This window comes from Molossus molossus, unplaced genomic scaffold (assembly GCF_014108415.1).
Source record: "Molossus molossus isolate mMolMol1 unplaced genomic scaffold, mMolMol1.p scaffold_m16_p_4, whole genome shotgun sequence".
In the NCBI taxonomy this organism is placed as follows: domain Eukaryota; kingdom Metazoa; phylum Chordata; class Mammalia; order Chiroptera; family Molossidae; genus Molossus; species Molossus molossus.
In genome coordinates, this window is record NW_023425377.1 from 64,915,101 (window position 1) to 64,928,120 (window position 13,020).

Sequence of the window (13,020 nt, forward strand, 5' to 3'; positions counted from 1 at the left end):
GTTGTCCAGAAAAATTGAACAGATTTATTTATAATTGTTACAAAGTTGAACTGCTGAAACGTGTTCCCTGAAACGTTTTGACTTGCATTAATGCTTTCTGTCCCCGTGTTTGCATTTAAAAAATTCACACACAAATGAAAATGGAAAAACTGACAATACCTGATTTCTGTCCCCTACTTCCCACTTGAAATCATACACTTAGGTAACTTTTGACCCAATGGGGAAAAATAGCTAATGTTCAGAACCACCAATAACAGGAAGAAGAGAAAAAAATTTTTTTGAAGAATGAAATGGTTCTTACCATAGTGGACTCTTAAACATGTTCTCCATGTATACAGCATGCTAGCTCGATGTTTTCTGGCATAACTGTTACACGTTTGGCTTGGATAGCACACAGACTGGTGTTTTCAAAAGGCCAACCAGGTGGGCCTCACTTGCCTCCAGCAAAGCAGCAATAGCTGCCCTCTGGAAGTGCAGATCTGTTTGAAGTCCTGAGCAACTTCTCACACCAGACAGGATGGGAAGTTTGCAAATCAGAAGTTCAGCGGACTGCTGATAACTTCGAATTTCACAAAATGCCACAGTACCTGGCCGCTGACGATGAGAGTTCTTCAGTCCTCCAGTAGAAGGCGCACTCTTGCCAGCGGCCTCCGTAGCCAGTTGCTTCTCCCGTGCTTTACCACTGGTGGGTTTGCAGGCAGTCTGTTTTGTAGGAGGGATGATACAGAGACTGCCTTACTTATGACCCTTGTTGGGCTGGGGCTCCGTGAGCTAGAGAGGGTACTGGCGCTCGAGAGTGGCTGTGAACCTCTCCTCACATTCCTGATGATGTCCTTTGAAGCACAAAAGTTTTTAAATTTTGATGAAGTACAATGTATGTACAGTAGTTTTTCTTCTATAGTGAATGCTTTTGGTATTGTATCTAAAAATATGATATTCCCTACTCCATGGTCATGATTTACCCGCTTTCTTCCAGTTTTAGCTCTTATATTCAGGCCTGTAATCTATTTTGAGTTCATTTTTATGTATGCTGTAATATAAGGGCCCACGTTTATTCTTTTGCCCATGGATATCCTGTATCTCAGCACCATTTGTTGAAAAGACTATTCTTTTCCCAACCTTGTCGAAATCGATTGACCACGAATAAGACGATTTATTTTTGGACTCTTGATTCTATTCCATCGCTATACCTCTGCCTTTTGCCTGTGCCAGACTATCTTGATTGCTATAGTTTAGTAAGTTTGAAATCAGAAAATGTGAGTCCTCTAACTTTGTTCTTTCTTTTAACATTGCTTTATTATGGTGTTACGAAAAAGACTCAGACCGAACACCGGAGGAAGCGAAGAGTTTCCTTTATTCACGCATGCGGACGGAGGAGACAGTCTCCAAATTCTGGGCCCCAAGTTGCAGGGCGCGCCTACCTTTACAGCCGGCTGGGCAGGCATTCTTTAGAGGAGAGAGCGGTGAGCAGCTTACAGAAGCAGGAAAGAAAAGGGTCTGGTTGTCTCTAGGAGGCAAGAGGGTCTAGTTATCTCCTGGGAAGCAAAAGGGTCTGGTTATCTCCTGGGTACTTGTTTTTTCTAAAATGGCGGTTTACTTCCTCTATCAGTGCGTCCCTTTGATTTACATATGCTATTGATTTCTAATTTTATCTCATTATGGTGAGAGAATATACTTTGTATAATTTATATCCTTTAAAATTTACTGAGGCTTGTGTTATGGTCTAGCATACAGTCTGTCCTGTGGAATATTCCATGAGCACGTGAGAAGAATGAACATTCTGCTATTGTTGGGTAAAATGTTCAGTAGATCTCTGTATCATGTATGTTTTTAATTCTCTGTAAATTATGATGTTTTAATATCTTGAAAAACCACTTTGGTTTTCTATTTTCAAGTACACCTAGCTTTTCTTTTCTCTATAAAATCTTTTATTAATCCTGTCCAATCAATTTTTTATCTGAGAGACTACTTTTCTGATCTAAAATGTTTTAGTTATTGCAGTTATCTTCTCTCCCTGATACTTTGTACTGTTCCCACCCACATCCATTTTCTCCATAGGTAACATGTTTTTCCTAGTTCTATAAACATTCTTCCTGTTAATTTCAGTATCTAGACCGTGGGTGGGTCTGACTGCACAGCTGTGCCTGCCTGCTAGCTCTCCTCTCCCCTGGGTGGTGTTTGAAAGCTTGGCATGTGCTGCTCAGAAATCTGCAAAGATTTACAACAGATTTATATGGAGATTTAATTGATCACTTTTCATATTACTCTGTAACAAAATATATATTTTGGAATTAAGTTAGTCTTAATTTTTGGTGAGTCTTCTCCAAGTGTTTAAAATTTATTTTGAATTGAGATATAATTATAATTACAAAATTAATAAAATATATTACAAATGTCAAAAAATAGTAAAATGTAAAAATTCAACTTTATTGAAAAAACAGTTTTTAATGGGTGGATGGGTGTTTTCGATTTTAATTTACATATATATGGGTTAAAGGTTATTGCTAGAATGATTCAGGGTTCATTTTCAATTTTATTCTTATTTTAAATTTTATATGTATAAACATTAAAAATCTTTTTTCATGTAAATAAATAAGAAGAAATGGAGAAATTTTGTAATACTAATGTCATTTTGCTCTTAGAATTTCTTTTTAGTTATATATAAAAATTATATACTGATCTATCATTAAAAATGACTTTTAAGAATCATTTGCTTATAATTGGATTAGGTCATCTTGCTAGCAAAGAACTTGAAAAATATTTTACCCAGAGTAGAGTCATAAATTTTTGTAACACAGATGTCAATGAATTGTTCCATTGTGGTCCCCAAGGAATTTATGGCCAAGAGCAAAGTACTCAGTAAATGGTAACTATTTTTAATACTATCTCTGGGTCCCAGATAGCCCTGAAGGCAGGCACTGTCTAAATCCCTAGTGTGACACATTTTTGTTATCTTCAGCATATCAAACATCAATTCGCAACTGGACTAATCATCCTTACCTTCTTTGTGAAACCTTCCTTCACACTTCCAGCCCTCAGCAGAACTATTCAAGCATGAAAAACCATTTTATGTCATATCAGGATTAGCTACATACTGTTTTACACTCTCAATTCTGTGTCGGAATCATGTGGCCCGAATCAGATTATGCCCTTTCTGAGGACAGCAGCTCTGAATTGCCATTCAGTAGACTGCATGTCTCCTCATTTAAGTTTTTAATAACATATAACTCTTGCTTATATGTTATTACTCTTTCAGATGGCGTTTCTGGCTTCTGATCACCATCAAGTGAATTTCTTGTTTAACAAGAATTTGCTCATCATCACTTGATTATTATTTGCACTAAATTTCTAAGAAACTCAGCCTCAGGAATTACACAGTTCCTCAGTTTCAACCACAAAACTGGAGAGAGAGACAGGAAACAACATTTAGCTCCTGCATGGAAATAATACTACTTATAGAACTAAGATTACAATCAACTGCTGTACATTCTTTTTTTTTTTTTTTTTTTTGTGGTATGTGCCCCTAGAGGAAACCGAACCCGGAACTCTCTGGTCCGCAGGCCGATGCTCCAACTGCTGAGCCAAACTGGCCAGGGCAACTGCTATACATTCTTGGTCATTAGAATATACTTGTAAATAAATAGGAGAAGGAACTATGCAATAATAAATACAGAAATTATCTAATTAATTTGAATGATTTTATATTATGTTCTAAATAAAAGAGGCATTGTCTGGTCGGTGTAGCTCAGTGGTTGAGCATTGACCCATGCACCAAGAGGTTGCTGGTTCAATTCCCGGTCAAGACACATGCCCAGGTTGTGGGCCCGATCCTCAGTGCGGGGCATGCAGTAGGTGGCCAATCGATGTTCTCTCTCATCGATGTTTCTGTCTCTCTCTCTTTCTCACTTCCTCTGTCTCTAAAAATCAATAAAGGGGAAAAAATTTTAAATTAATAAATAAATAATAGAGGCGTTAATAACTATAGATGCCTAGGGGAAATGATCAGCCAACACTCTACACCAACTTTTTTTTTAATTTTAATCCTCAACCAAGGATATTTTTACATTGATTTTTAGATAGAGTGGGAGGGAGGAAGGGAGAGAGAGAAAAATATATATATTGATGTGATAAGTTGCCTCCCCCATGACCCCAACCAGGACCTGGGATCAAACCAAAACTAAGGTACATGCCTTTGACCTGAGACTCTTTGGTCTGCAGTCCGTCGCTCTAACCACTGAGCAAAACTGGCCAGGGCCCATTTATTTATTTATTCACTATACATTTATTTAAACTGTGTGACTCATGCAAAGGTGAATGTAATTCATTACCCCTGCCCTGAGACTCTTCCTTGTTTCTGAATAGTAATGTGTTCACTGGAAAATCACGTTCCTTATACTGGTATTTCTTTTCTCTACCCCTGCCCCCAAACAAATAAACAAATAAACCAATATGCTGAAGTTCCAGTTAGTAATTTAGGAATGTGCTGTCAAGAAGTTTGTTTCAATCTTTTTTTTATTATTTTTTTTAGAATTCCTTACAGACTTTTTTCCCTACAGCTCCCTATTTATGACATTTCAGTAGCACAAATATACTGTTTTTCTGTTTATGTACTTTGGTACTTTAGAAGACCACATACCATTCTAATATCTGAGATTTTTTTTCATTCCCTAGAAGCCAACGTTAGCCTGCTTGGAAGTGATATTCCTCTTGAGAATGCATGGTCATGACTGAACTACCACACAGTCTGATGGTGTCTGGCTGGCTCTCACGTGTTGTTCCTTGACTGAAAACATAACTGAGCAGAAACTTTATTTCTTTAATCTAAACTTTTCTCCTTTTTTCCTTTTGATTCAAACTAGTCTTGCCCAGCTCAGGAGCACCCTGACTCACTCATCTCCCTCTCCTTTGCACGGACACTCCCTTAATCATTAAGCCCTCCTGACAATTCAGTTCTGGTCAGCATCCAAGAATCTTAGGAACAAAGCTTTAGGTCTGCTGACCACAGGGACAGAGTGTTAGTCAAACTAAAGATAACATCTAGGCCTTAACTGTGTTTCAGCTCCAGACCCAGAAAAACAAAACAACCCCACTAACCACACCCTTAGGAAAGAGACAGACATCAGGACCAAATGTAATGACCAACAACCCCTATCCTTGCACCAACCAATCAACAGAGACTGTGACCCTGACCACAACCCTAACTCCCTTAGTCACTGTGTGTTTAATGATTTTTCCCCAATATAACCCATATCCTAGAAGCCGTTGGGGAGCCAGGTCTTAGAGCATTGGCTCACCTGTGACGCCGAGTTTGGCACCATATTCTTAAACTTATATTCCTTTGCTGCAAATTCCTGTTTGTGTTTGATTGGGTTTTATTCACAACATACATAAGAAGTCCTTGAAAGTCTTCAGAAACTGCTAAGTGCTACCGATGTATCTTTGTACAAGAGAGTCACTGTCCTTGTCCTTATGAAGTTTTACAGTTTATTAAATTACAAAGTAATTTTAAACTATGATTATGGCTCTGCTTCTGGGTAAGATGTACTACATAGCAGGAGGTCATCTCTCCTACTTGGAAAAAGAAGTTAAATTTAAAAATCATATTTTCAAAGATAGTAGACAGCTTATGATAGCAAAGAGGACTAGATAAACCCAAATTCCAGAACAAAAAAGGCCCATCTTAGGTATACTGACAATGGCCAGACAACTTCTTTGCTAGGAACTGAAAATTAGACAAAGAGCTGTTAAAATTATTACGATACTTGTTAAAGAATGGTAAGAAAGACTTTATTGCCCTAGCTGGTTTGGCTTAGTGGTTAGAGGGTCAGCCTGTGGGCCAAAGAGTCACAGGTTCAATTCTGGTCAAGAGCACATAACTTGGTTGTGGTTCAGTCCCCAGCCCTGGTCAGGGTTGTGCAGGAGGCGACCAATCAATGTGTCTCTCACATCAATGTTCTCTCTCTGTCTCCCTCCCACTCTGTCTAAAAATAAATGGAAAAATGTCCTTGGGTAAGGATTTAAAACAAAAGAAAGGAAGACTTTATTCAGAGGGACTCTGATGATAGGTACAGGGGCTGTTACCAAACTCAAGGGGTTAGCCACTTGGGATGTTCTATTCAAGAGCTAGATATTGTTCTCACAAGGTAGTTTTACTTACTTGCAGGATTAAAGCAGACAGGGGATTCACATCCAAAGCTCTACCTCCTTGAACTGGAGGCTTAGTCATTGCTTATATCCACCATTTGATCAATTACATGTTGATTTCTTCTTTGCAGTTATCTACATTTACTCTTTGAGTTCCTGACAAGCTCACCTTATTTATAGCTGGTTTGCAAAACACTGAGCCACATTTTAACATTTAGCAAAAATAGCATGTAGTAAGAACTGCCAAGACCTGGAGACCCTTGTCCTATCTAACAGAACTATTGCAATGTCAGAAACTAGTGCAATGTCAGAAACTACTGCAATGTCAAAACCTACTGCAACGTCAGAATATGACAAGAAAATGTGAGAACTTATAGTCAAGGAGCAGAGTGAGAGTCTGTGAATGAACAATTACTAACAGGAAACATAAACTGACCTAACAAGATCCTTGCTGAAGGTAGGCCAGGGTGATGGACATTACCTGAGGGATGGTGGAGGATGAGGAAACCAGTCCTTTAACAAGGGTAATTAGATATCAAAGATGGGGGATTCTGGCTGCACTGACTTAGCAGGATTCTTGCTAAAACAGATGCTCTACAGATGCCCAGGGATGGGACCTCGTTGAAAGAGAGCTCAGAGGAACCGGATGTGTTGGTGGAAAAAATCTTTGTCAGGGATTTTTCTGGGGGAATAGAGGCCAACACAACTTTTGGTAGCTGAGCAGATTGGTATGACAGACTAGCATCTTAAAAGTATGGCCTCTTCTCCAAATGGGACATTTAGAAGCACTGGGGTGACACAGGAGGCTGGGGAACTTGAGAAACAAACACTATCTTCTGGAGTTTCATGGTGCTGACAAGAAAAATATTCTGAGATGTTTTCAATTAAATTACAATGAGCTGGAGAGTGAAAGAGCCAGAGCAGTTAGACCCGTACCCCCTGGGAGCCACCAGACCAAAGACTGCTCAAATTTCTGAATGCATGTTGGAGCTTTGAATCAACCTCCAGGCATCTACTTAGCTGACCACTAAATAGGCCACTGCACGCTGCGTGTGCATGAACTTTCAGGAATGTTGCCTCTATCTATTCAAAAGTAGTAAATATTTCTTCTGTACAGACTGGGCTCCTGTCTTAGAACTGTCTCCCCACCCTCACCCCTGCTTCACATTATTTCACCCCCATTATCTATAGCCAATGTAAATTCTTTCAAAACATCTTACAACTTTCTTCCCTAAAATATAATGTATAAAAAGTGCTCCCTGACACCAGGACAACAAACACAGGGCTTTCTCCACCGAGCACTGCTGCTGGTGGTTTAAGGCTTCATGCCTCAGGACTAGTTCTTTTTTTTTTTTTTTTGGTACATGCCCCTAGCAGGAACCGAACCCAGGACCCTCTGGTCCACAGGCCGACGCTCCAACCGCTGCGCCAAACCGGCCAGGACAGGACTAGTTCTTTATGGCCCAAAAAACCCTTTTTGTTAAAAAGCTTTTAATTTAACAGTGTTTAGAAGACACAGCCTCCCTGAAAACACAGGAGAGGTCTTCACCTCAAGATATTTTCCAGATTTTGAATCTTCTGAGCTGGACAATAAGAAAAGTAAGCAAAACACCTCTACTGGGCGAACTTTCGGGACTGAAGATGGAAGAGATCTGTCAATCAAATGTGGGGGTCCCATGCTCCAGGAGAAGACTGAGCTGGAAAGGCAGAGTAATATCCCCCACAGTCCACTAGTACCTGGGAAATGATTTCTTGTCTTGTTCCAGTACCGGAGAGAGGGGTCTTGCCTCACGCGTGTGGCTAGCCTCCCTATCAAGGCATCTGCTAGATTTTGAAGTTGTCTGTGTAGGAGGCTAAAGAGCTAAACTCAAATGTCCAAAGGATAGAACAGAATCCTTTGCTGTTTTTAAGTCCTGAAAAGACAGAAATCTGCCAGACTCTCAATTAAGAACTTGAAAAAGCAGTGTCTAACACAGATCAGGGAAGACTGGGTCTAACTAAAAATGTACTCTACCTCAACTCAATTGTTTGTTAGGATGCATTTAACAGAGGAAAGGTAACGCCTCTTGGGGATGCTTAATATTGTCTTCAATTTCTATGGTTCTCTTGTAAAAATGTCCTGTACATAATAACAACTTGTGGGAAGTCCCACAGGCAGCAAAGTGTGACCAACAATCAACAAATACAAACATGCAGTAAAAGTAAAGACCCAAAGATGATCCAGATGCTGATGTTAGCAGATAAGGACTTTAAAATACCTATCATAACTATGTTAGAAAGAACAGTGGGAAAAGACGTACAAAATTGACGAAAAGATGGAGAATTTTAACAGGACTGTAAACTATTTTAAAAATCAAATGTACATTTTAGAACTTAAAATTTTAAAACAATTTTAATTTTTTTTTCTTTATTGATTTTAGAGGGAGAGGGAGAGAGAGATAGAAACATTGATGAGAGAGAACATTGATTGGCCGCCTCCTGCATGCCTTGCTCTGGGGATCTGGCCCACAGCCTGGGCATGTGCCCTCACCGGGAATTGAACCAGTGACCTGTTGGTGCAGGGGTCGACGCCCAACCTCTGAGCCACACCGGCTGGACTAAAATAAAATGTTTAAGGTTAAGAACTCGTTGTATAAATTTAACAGCAGCTTACATAAAACAGATGACAGAATTGGTGAATTTGGACACAAGACAACAACAAGCTGAAGCACAGAGAGAAAACTGAAAACAACAGCTCGGGTTGTAAAAGATGTGTGTGCAGCCTCGTGAGCTAACTATGGCTTTTACATTGTTTGAAAAAATAGTAATGGCAAATATTATTATTATTATTTCTAGGTTTATTGAGGTAAAATTGTCAAATAAAAATTGTATGTATTTAAAGTATACAATGAGCACTGGCCGGTTTGGCTCAGCGGTTTGAGCGTCAGCCTGTGGACCAGAGAGTCCCAGGTTTGGTTCCTGCTAGGGGCATGTACCAAAAAAATAAAAAATAAATAAATAAATAAAATGTACAATGTGATATTTTGATATACATATGCATTGTGAAATGATTACCACAATCAAGCTGATTAATATATTCACCACATTACATAGTTACCATTTCGTGCGTGTGTGTGTGTGTGTGTGTGTGTGTGGTGAAATACTTTCAATCTATTCTCTTAGCAAACTTCAGGTATACAATATAGTATTATTAACTATACATCACCATGCTCTACTTAAGAACTCCAGAACTCATTCGTCCTTTATAATTGAAAGAGAGTTCAGCAGTTTTAGATTAGTGAAATTATGCATTACTTTTTCTTTCTGTGTCTGGCTTATTTCACTTAGCATAATGTCCTATAGGTTCACTCATGTGTTGTGAATAGCAGGATCTCCTTCTGTTTTAAGACTGGATAATATTGTTTTATATAATATATTATATATATATATATATATATATATATATATACACACACACACACACACACATATATATAACATTTTCTTTCTCTGTTCATCCATCAGTAGACACTTAGGTTGTTTCCATATCTGGCTATTGTGAATAATGATGTAAATGTTAGAGTGCAGGTATCTCTTTGAAAGAGAGCCCACTGGAATTACTCAAACTAGCCAATCCTAAGCCTGCTTGTCCTGCCTTGCCTCGCCTTCCCACAGAAATCAAAACAGAGGCTCTGGCCCATGTGTTCCGCTCACTCCATCTGCCAACCCTGGTGTTCCCCTGTGTGCCCCCCGCATGGCATGCAATGTACCTCCTCTTGGGAACTATGAGTAGCAAACTGTCTTTTCAATGACAGCCATCCCTTTATCCACTGGTCTCATAATTTCTGAATACTAAAACCTACATTTGAAAACACTGATTCAAGAAGTTTGAGAACTTTATGTCAGGTAAATATTTAAAAAATCACATGTAAGCACAACATAGTCAAATTGCTAAAACTAAAAGTAAAGAGAAAATCTCAAATACAGCCAGGGGAAAATAAGACACATTATCCTCAAAAAGCAACATTAAGACTAAAGGCTGAATTTTCAAGAGAAATTATGGAAGGTCGAAGAAAATAGAAAGGTATCATTAAAGTGCTGAGAAAGGTGCGGCTGGAGTGGCTCAGTGGTTGAGCATCGACCCCTGCACCAAGAGGTCGCCGGTTCAATTCCTGGTCAGGGCACATGCCCAGGTTGTGGGCCTGATCCCCAGTGGGGGGCATGCAGGAGGCGGCCAATCGATGTTCACTCTCATAGATGTTTCTATCTCTCTCTCCCTCCCATCCTCTCTCTCTAAAAGCAATAAAGGAAAAAATAATAATTAAGTGCTGAGAAAGAAAGGAAAAAAGGAAGGGAAAGAGGAAGGAAGTGTCAAGTGGTAAAGGACTGGGAGTGGAAACCACTACAATTGCTCATCAGGCTACTTGTCTGACTAAATGGAGATATGAGTAAATAATATAAGAAAGATGGCATAGACCTTCCAGTCTGGATGGCGGCGTAGGTAAACGTAGTATCGCCTCTTCTCACAACCACACCAAAATTACAACTAAACTGCAGAACAACCATCATTCAGAACTGCCTAAAATCGAGCTGAATGGAAGTCCTACAACTACAAAATTAAAGAAGCCACATCGAGACTGGTAGGAGGGGCAGAGGCGTGGATGGGCTGGTCCCACACCCATGTGTGGCAGATAAAAATCAAGAGGGACACTTCAGCTGTGAAAGGCCTCCCTGAGGAGCGAAGGGTGCCACTCCCACACCAGGCCCCCAGCTCAGGGTTCCAGTGCCAGGAAGAGAAGTCCCCATAACTTCTGGCTGTAAAACCAGCGGGAACTGAGGCTGAGAGAGACTGAGGCTTCTGGTGCCCCAGACAGTTCCTCTTAAAGGGCCCATGCTCGGACTTCCTCAGACTCATAGCTCCAGCTCCTGCATGGGGGAGGCAGCTTGAAAGGCACAGAGACTTATGGAGAAGAACTGAGTTATATGGCACTGAGGTGAGAGCTCTGACTTGCTGTCAGAGGCCATCGTTGCTCTGGTGAGCCCTTCCGCGGGGCAGCAGACAGCTGCCATATCTGGGACTCCAGCAACCTGGCTCACACTGTTTACCCTGCCATAGTGATTCCCTGAGGCCCCTCCCCATCCAGTTTCCAGGTCCACCCAAGCTATTTCCAATGGCTTTACCATAGCATTGGCCTGTCTTAGATTCTGTGTTAGTTTTTTCTAAAATCTCTCAAACAAGCAGAATCTGGTCTCAGCGAGCCCCATACCTCTCATTAAGTGGCCCCAGGCCTGGCACTAGAAGCAGCCAGCCTTGGTTCACAACTTGGCTTTTCCTGGGCACCTCCAAGGCCAGCACAAGAAGCAGCCATCTGCAGATCACTTTGTAGCTTTTGTCAGGTGGTCCTGGATAAAACATAGGCAGTGGCTGCCCTTGCCCCAGAGCCAGCACACCCAGTGGACAGCTTCAGACCACATTGAAGCACCACCACCCAACAACCTCCACAAGTGACACACTCAAGGAATGGACTCAGTGAGTACCAGAGCCCTGCTAAAGCAAGCCTTGCTCTGTGGGGTGGGCCCCTTCCAGCTGACAGAGGTCAGTGGTCAGTGGGCACAGCTAGTACCTGCTGTGAGAGACTGAGTAAATTACTCCCACTGATGTGCCAACAGCAATCAAGACTCAATTATAACAGAAGAGTGTACAGTCCACACTAGGGGTGCACCTTGAGGGCCCAGCTGGGGTGATCAGGGAGGCTGTGCCACTGGACCCTACAGGACACCTCTACAATAGGCCACCCTATGAAGCCTAGGAGACATAGCAACTCTACCTAATACATAGAAACAAACACAGGAGAGCAGCCAAAATGAGGAGACAAAGGAACATGTCCCAAATAAAAGAACAGAACAAAACTCTAGGAAAAGAACTAAACAAAATGGAGATAAGCAATCAATCAGATACAGAGTTCAAAACACTAGTTATAAGGATGCTCAAGGAACTTAGTGAGAGCTTCAAGGAACTTAAGGAGAACTCCAAGGAATTTAGGAAAAACATTAACAACATAAAAAAGAACCAGTCAGAAATAAAGGATGCACTAACTGAAATAAAAAATAATTTACAGGGAATCAATAGTAGGGTAGGTGAAGCCAAGAAGCAAACCAGCGATTTGGAATATAAGAAAGCAAAAAAAAAAAAAAAAATCAGAATAGCAAAAAGAAAAAAGAATCCAAAAAATGAGGACAGTATAAGGAGCCTCTGGGACAACTTCAAGCGTGCCAACGTTTGCATCTTGGGGGTGCTAGAAGGAAAAGAGAGAGAACAAAAAATTAAGAACCTATTTGAGAATGCTGAAAAAAGATGGCAGCGGGCAGGGCTGGAGGGAGGGAGAGTGCGTGAGAGAATGTGCTAGTGTGTGAGAGAATGTGAGTGAATGTGGAGGTGGACTACCAAACTCATGCAATGCACAGAGGTGTAATGAAGATTCCTGTTCTGTGGACGGGAGCAGCTGGCTACCACGATAAGCGGCTCTTCAGGGTGCTTCTCCCTGCGCTGCGGGTAGGTCCCACCATTTTGGAAGATCCCAGGTCTTCCCTGGGAGGAGGCAGTGGGAGCAGCTAGGGCCCAGCAACCTGAGTCCACCAGTGCACCCGGCACCATTGGACCAGTGGACACTGTGTGTCAACACAGACCAGTGCACAGTAGTAGAGCTGCCAAGGTGCCAGTTGTGGAAGCCACAAACAACCAGGAGCCCAGCACCATCCCCCACAGTAGCAGCCTGATCAGAGTCAAGATATACCCCCAGCAACAAAGGCTGGGGAGCAGATATTCATCCCCAGGCAACAGAAGCACAGACCAGCAGCTGCAACCCATCCCCAAAAACTACAGCAAAGGCTGAGCAG

General features: G+C 41.2%; 1 protein-coding gene across 1 annotated transcript; it reads right to left on the minus strand.

Moving 5' to 3' along the window:
- Positions 1-369: 369 nt before the first annotated feature.
- Positions 370-6,226, minus strand: LOC118643815 (histone H3.3A-like). The gene is made up of 3 exons (XM_036282186.1): positions 6,158-6,226; positions 5,295-5,351; positions 370-702 (listed from the first exon to the last, which is right to left on the minus strand). The coding sequence occupies exons 1-3, from the start codon at positions 6,224-6,226 to the stop codon at positions 370-372; spliced, it is 459 nt and encodes a 152-aa protein (XP_036138079.1).
- Between the last annotated feature and the right edge of the window lie 6,794 nt (positions 6,227-13,020).

Excerpts from the sequence above, each read along its gene's own strand:
- LOC118643815 (XM_036282186.1), bottom strand. The coding sequence starts at position 6,226 with ATGACTAAGCCTCCAGTTCAAGGAGGTAGAGCTTTGGATGTGAATCCC. Across the intron at positions 5,352-6,157 it reads TGTCTGCTTTAATCCTGCAA|GAATTTGCAGCAAAGGAATA; the intron begins GTAAGTAAAACT and ends AAACACAAACAG. Across the intron at positions 703-5,294 it reads TGCCAAACTCGGCGTCACAG|ACTGCCTGCAAACCCACCAG; the intron begins GTGAGCCAATGC and ends CCTACAAAACAG.